Here is a 6,242-nt window from a genome sequence, read left to right as displayed (position 1 = left end):
TTCCACCAGTGGACACAAAAGCTACTACACCTCAATCTGAGTGAAGAAGAAAAAACATGGAGTCTCATCCAAAATGATAATTTATTAAATGCAACTGACAAAATGTCATGTAAAATCATGCAGAGATTTTTAAATATGACAAAAATTTATAAATAATGTTATTTACAATTAACATAAATATATTAATTGATTTCAATACCAGTAAATTTCCTTTACAGAACTTTGAACAATAAATGTGGTAATTCAACCATTTGTAGTTCAGAAGTTGAAAGTCACTTTTATGGGAAAATAAATTACAAAGTATTTCTAGTGCTTTAAGATATTCTGTTCATACAAAAGTAACTGTCAGAATTATGAAGGGACAGAATATGCTGGTGAGAATAAAAACAAAAGGGATGAGATCATATCTCACAGCATACTTCATCCCTTTTTTGCTAACACTCATATTCAACTTGTCTTGCTAATTCACTGGAGTTGATCTTGTCCTTAAACAGTGCTTCAAACTGGGCGTTCTGCTTGGAGGTAAAATGATTCTTCCAGTCACCCACAGCACCTACACATTGAAAGAGAATGCCAAGTTAGAAAACACAATTTCATGACGTATGTGATTTGCATTTACACAATCCGATGTCTTGAAAGTAAGACTGGTCTCTTCTACTCATTGGTTCTGGTTGTCTTGAGAAACATTCTTACTAAATGAATAAAAAAAAAATATTTTCTTTTGATGTTTAATACGGGAAATACTCTTGAGAAATACTTTGCCCTGCAGATTCATTTACACCCTGTTGAAATAGGAACAAATTAGCATCATATAACAGACTGAATTATGGATGGGTTAATGTGTCCCTTGTGTTTTCTGAAAATAGCTACAGGAGGCTGGAAAAGGAGGTTGAACCTATTCCAACAATTCTGCCCTTTAATGTTCTGTCTGAAATATTGGCATTTGAAATGAAAGCCTCACCTTTCCTGAAGATCAGCTTCTTATCAGATGTCAGTGCGCAAACTGTGTGCTTTGTGTCGACTTTCTCCTTCTGTGCCTTTTCTTTCATTTCGCTGAAGGAGGATTTCTTCACGATCTCATTGATTTGATCTTCGGAGACGCTGATGTTCAAAAATGAACTGATCTCTTTGACGTATTTTGGGAGGTCCTGTGAAACACATGACAGACACTTTATTTAGTGATTTAGTTATGACAATCATGTAAACAATTCACAATTATCATTTACACTTGTTTACACCTTTTAAGAGTAAAAACAAAAGCCCCTATTAGAAGTGAGAAGAGGCCATTTGGCTTCCTTATTAGTTGGTAGTTCAGGGATGCAAGAATCTAGTCCAGCTGTTTTAAAGAAGAAGCCAGTGTATCAGCTTTGACAACATGGCTTGGTAGCTTGTTCCATGCTCCCACTGCCCTTTGAGTAAAGAAGTGTCTCCTGTTCTCGGTTTCAAATACAATTCCATGTAATAATGTTGACATGTTAGTATAATGTTACTGGAGATTTCAGTTGGGGAAAATTTTAATTTAATGTTACAAAATAATGTATCTATTAAAATATCCTAAACAGTATGCCTCTTCACAAAATACTTCGTCATGTACATAAAAATTACACCATTTCTTTCCGTTTCCATCAGATTAATTTTTCCAAGCATGACAACATTTACTGCAAGTTCCTTTATTTTAATACTATATAAACTGAGAGAGAGCCGTCTCTGAATTATCCACCTCGACTACACTACATCTGCAGACTTCAGACAGCTTGTGAGGATACAATCACCTAACGATGCCGGAACAAACAGAGCTTATTCACAGCTTCAAGGGCATTCCCTTCTCAACCACGGTCTCCACAGAGCTGCTCCAAGCCCTGGACACGTTTGAGGCCAGAGAAGATGATGTAGTCTTAGTGTCCTATCCAAAATCAGGTAAGAACATTCCTCTCCAGAGCATGGGTTTTCTGAAAACTTTCATTCTGTCTCCCACATTTATGTGGTTTTTGAAACCTGACAGCTTGATTTCACACGTGATCTTTTGGCTTCTCCCAGGCACCCATTGGCTGACAGAGATCATAAAGAACCTGTACCACTGCCACAGCGACAACAACGCAACAGGCCAGGTGACCCTGACCTCAGCTCTGGAGTTTGGAGATCTCTCCAAATTTGACGAGCTGAGGAACCTGCCCAGCAAGAGACTCATCCCCACACACCTCAGCCATGACATGATCCCTGTGCAGTTCAAAACAAAGAAATGCAAGGTAGGCACTGGCAACCTCCAGTGCACTTCTCAACTCTTAAAGAGTAGTTGACAATGACTGGGCGTTTATTAGTCCTATACATGACGTTCCTAAAAGTTGTGATTAAATAATGAAGTATGTCTAAATTTACCTTTGTTTTCTTTACAGATGATTTATGTGATCAGGAATCCCAAAGACACTGCAGTTTCAATGTTTCACTACTACCAACAAAACCCTCTTCTGCCCAAGATTGAGAAGTGGTCAACCTTTTTGGACATGTTCTTGAAAGGAGAAGGTAAGCATATTGTTCAGCCTTGCTTCGTGTTCGGTACAGATTTGTAAACAATAAGATACATTCCACTTTCTTCGAATAATGCTACTACTGGTTCATGATGCTGGAAACGTTTCTTCCATTGTATTCATTCAAGAACTTTGATTAGAAATAATCCCACTTCTTAGTCACAGTCTGGATACCAAACTACATGGAAACTGGAGTAAAACAATCATGTCTAACAAACAGCAACATCACATTTCCAATTAGGACTAACATTTCTTTCTTTCTATTGCAGTGGTCTATGGATCTTGGATTGATCATGTCCAGAGCTGGGAGAAGAATCAAAATGATGAAAATACACTTTTTCTGTACTACGAGTCCATGAAGAAGGTGAGTTTCTAAAACATATAAAGTAAACAGTGATGTCAACATTATACCATGGAATTGAATTTGAAACCGAGAACAGGAGACACTTCTTTACTCAAAGGGCAGTGGGAGCATGGAACAAGCTACCAAGCAATGTTGTCAAAGCTGATACACTGACTTCTTCTTTAAAACAGCCGGACTAGATTCTTGCATCCCTGAACTACTAATAAGGAAGTCAAATGGCCTCTTCTGACTTCTAATAGGGGCTTTTGTTTTTACTCCTTAAAGGTGTAAACAAGTGTAAATGATAATTGTTAATTGTTCACATGATAGTTGTAACTAAATGACTAAATAAACTGTCATTTTGTGTTTCACAGGACCTCCCAAAATACGTCAAGGAGATCAGTTCATTTTTGAACATCAGCGTCTCCGAAGATCAAATCAATGAGATCGTGAAGAAATCCTCCTTCAGCGTAATGAAAGAAAAGGCACAGAAGGAGAAAGTCGACACAAAGCACACAGTTTGCGCACTGACATCTGATAAGAAGCTGATCTTCAGGAAAGGTGAGGCTTTCATTTCAAATGCCAATATTTCAGACAGAATATTGAAAGGCAGAATTGTTGGATATCAAATGGGTACAACGTGCATTTCCAGCCTCTTGTAGCTATTTACAGAAAACACAAGGGACACATTAACCCATCCATAATTCAATCTGTTATATAATGCTAATTTGTTGTTATTTCAACAGGGTGTAAATGAATCTGCAGGGCAAAGTATTTCTCAAGAGTATTTCCTGTATGAAACGTCATAAGAAAAGTTGTTTTTTCATTCATGTAGTAAGAATGTTTCTCAAGACTACCAGAACCACTAAAAAGAAGAGACCAGTCTTACTTTAAAGACATCAGATTGTGTAAATGCACATCACATACGTCATGAAATTGTGTTTTCTAACTTGCCATTCTCTTTCAATGTGTAGGTGCTGTGGGTGACTGTAAGAATCATTTTACCTCCAAGCAGAACGCCCAGTTTGCAGCACTCTTTAAGGACAAGATCAACTCCAGTGAATTAGCAAGACAAGCTGAATATGAGTGTTAGCAAGGAAGGGATGAAGTATGCTGTGAAATACGATCTCATCCCTTTTGTATTTATTATCACCAGCATATTCTGTCCCTTCATAAAACTGACAGTTACTTTGGGTACAATATGAATAGAATTTCTCAAAGCACTAGAAATACTTTGTAATTTATTTTCCCATAAAAGTGACTTTTCACATTTGTTGTTCAAAGTTCTGTAAAGGAAATATACTGATACTGAAATGAATGTGTACAGGATATTTATGTTAATTATAAATAACATTATTTATTTAATATTTTAATATATTTAAAAACTGTGCATTTCTCTGTGTTTTTGTAAATGTACGTGACATTTTGTTAGTTGCAATTAATAAATGATCATTTTGGCTAAGACTCCATGTTTTTCTTCTTCACTCAGATTGAGGTGTAGGAGCTTTATGTCTGCTGGTGGAATCTGTGCTTCTTAAACTTCAGAGTCAGTACTTTGATCCAATTCGAATATCGATGAAACAAGCCAACAGCTATAAAGTTGGGGTGTATTTAATACCTTGGAGATAACTCACCTGGCTGAAAAAAATGAAATGGAATTATTTAAAAAGGAAGTCTCCATTTGACCTTTTTTGCAGGTGAAAATAATTATAGTTATACAGTATGTCTTATAAATTCATGAATATTATTAAATTTTACTTAGTACGTAACCAGCCAGTAAAACTGCTGAAAAGAAAAAAAATCAATCAATTAAATAAACTACAACTTTTTTCTTTTCAAAACAATACATTACAGCATTTGAATTAAATTGTCTTAATCAGTAATGAAATATCTTCTTTGATGAGTTTCAGTTGAACAACCAAAAACCATTCATAAATAAATAATAATTAAAAACTCTTCACAGTGCTGCAAATCCCCGTTTTAATAAACCAGTTTTTAAGCACTTTTTTTGTTTATACGGTGATAAAGTATAAACTAACATGGGAAATTAAAAATGTATGAATTCACCAGAAAACAAAACCAAAATATAGCACATTTGCAAAATAAAATTCGGAAATAAAACATTTGTTTTCAGATTCCATTTGGGAAAAATAAGCACATGATGTCAAAATGTTTCTAAGGGCTCCTGCTTCACTGATTTTCTTACTTGATAATTATTCTTCTACTGATCAACAAATGTTGTTCATATCTTAACACATGACATTGGACCTGTTTAAATTACAGTTTAACCCAAACTTTTACTGAGTTCTTGAGTATTTGGGTGGGAAAATTACAATTGAATGTTTCAGATTTCCTTATCTATTAAAATATCCTAAATAGTTTTATAACAGAAGTCTGAAGAAATGCCTAATCATGCACACAATAATTACAGTTTTCTTCCTTTTGTGTCTGGATAATTTTTCCTTGTGTGACGACATTTAATCTAAGTTCCCTTATTTTCTATTTAAATGATTACAATTAGTTTCCTTATTAAATTGATCTGTATTTCAATTCTAATATCAATGAAATGAGCATGCAAATATAAAAATGTAGTGTACTTCATACTTTAGTGACAAGTCATCTGGCTGAAGAAATGAAATGTAATCATTTTAAAAGTAACCTCAAATTCTGAAAATTTTAAGCAAATAAAAATGATGACAATTAAATTAATTATAATTGAATAAAAACATATAAAATAATAACACGTAAACAGTCTGTAAAACTGCTCAAACTAAAAATAAAAAATCAATATCATTCATAATCTTTTCTGGTTTTCAAAACAAAATCATGATTCATTAAACAATACATTACAGTGTTTGATTTTAATACCCAGTACCAGTGATGAAATGTTTTCATTATTAAATTTTCCTGTCAACAACTATAAAACTGTCAATAAATCATTATACAACAACCTTCAAAATACAATCACTGATTTAATAACACAGCCGTAAAACATATTTTTATGGTTCATACTGTATATTGTATGATAGTGTTTAACTTAAGAAAGAACATTAAAAGATAATACCACTTGAATTATTATTTCAATAAACAAAGCCAAAATCTTTATATTTTCATGATCTTTTATGGGGTATGTATTTTAGGACCATGTGCTCATGGGTTTGAATTTCAGCCAAAAGGAACGTAAGATACAGAACGTCTCTACTCTAGGGGCATAGTCATTTCTAAAATCTTTTGAAATAACAACATAAAAGACACCAAAAATTAAAACATTGACAAAAAACATATGCAGATTTCAAAGATGGTCTTAAATGAGATAGGTGTCACAATTGTATGTAGAGTACACAGGTGATACAGTGTTTTCAATGACTTCCCCA

The 6,242-nt window shown here is 34.1% G+C and overlaps 1 protein-coding gene across 1 annotated transcript; it reads left to right on the top strand.

Moving 5' to 3' along the window:
• Positions 1–1,709: 1,709 nt before the first annotated feature.
• Positions 1,710–4,332, top strand: LOC148654476 (sulfotransferase 6B1-like). Its single transcript, XM_088646714.1, has 6 exons — positions 1,710–1,917; positions 2,038–2,246; positions 2,394–2,520; positions 2,795–2,889; positions 3,243–3,429; positions 3,843–4,332. The coding sequence occupies exons 1-6, from the start codon at positions 1,779–1,781 to the stop codon at positions 3,959–3,961; spliced, it is 876 nt and encodes a 291-aa protein (XP_088502840.1). The 5' UTR covers positions 1,710–1,778; the 3' UTR covers positions 3,962–4,332.
• Positions 4,333–6,242: the final 1,910 nt, after the last annotated feature.

The sequence above is a fragment of the Lepisosteus platostomus genome, chromosome 9 (assembly GCF_059453375.1).
Source record: "Lepisosteus platostomus isolate fLepPlt1 chromosome 9, fLepPlt1.hap1, whole genome shotgun sequence".
In the NCBI taxonomy this organism is placed as follows: Eukaryota; Metazoa; Chordata; class Actinopteri; order Semionotiformes; family Lepisosteidae; genus Lepisosteus; species Lepisosteus platostomus.
The sequence above is the reverse complement of the archived record's forward strand: the minus strand, read 5'-3'. Positions and strand labels throughout refer to the sequence as shown.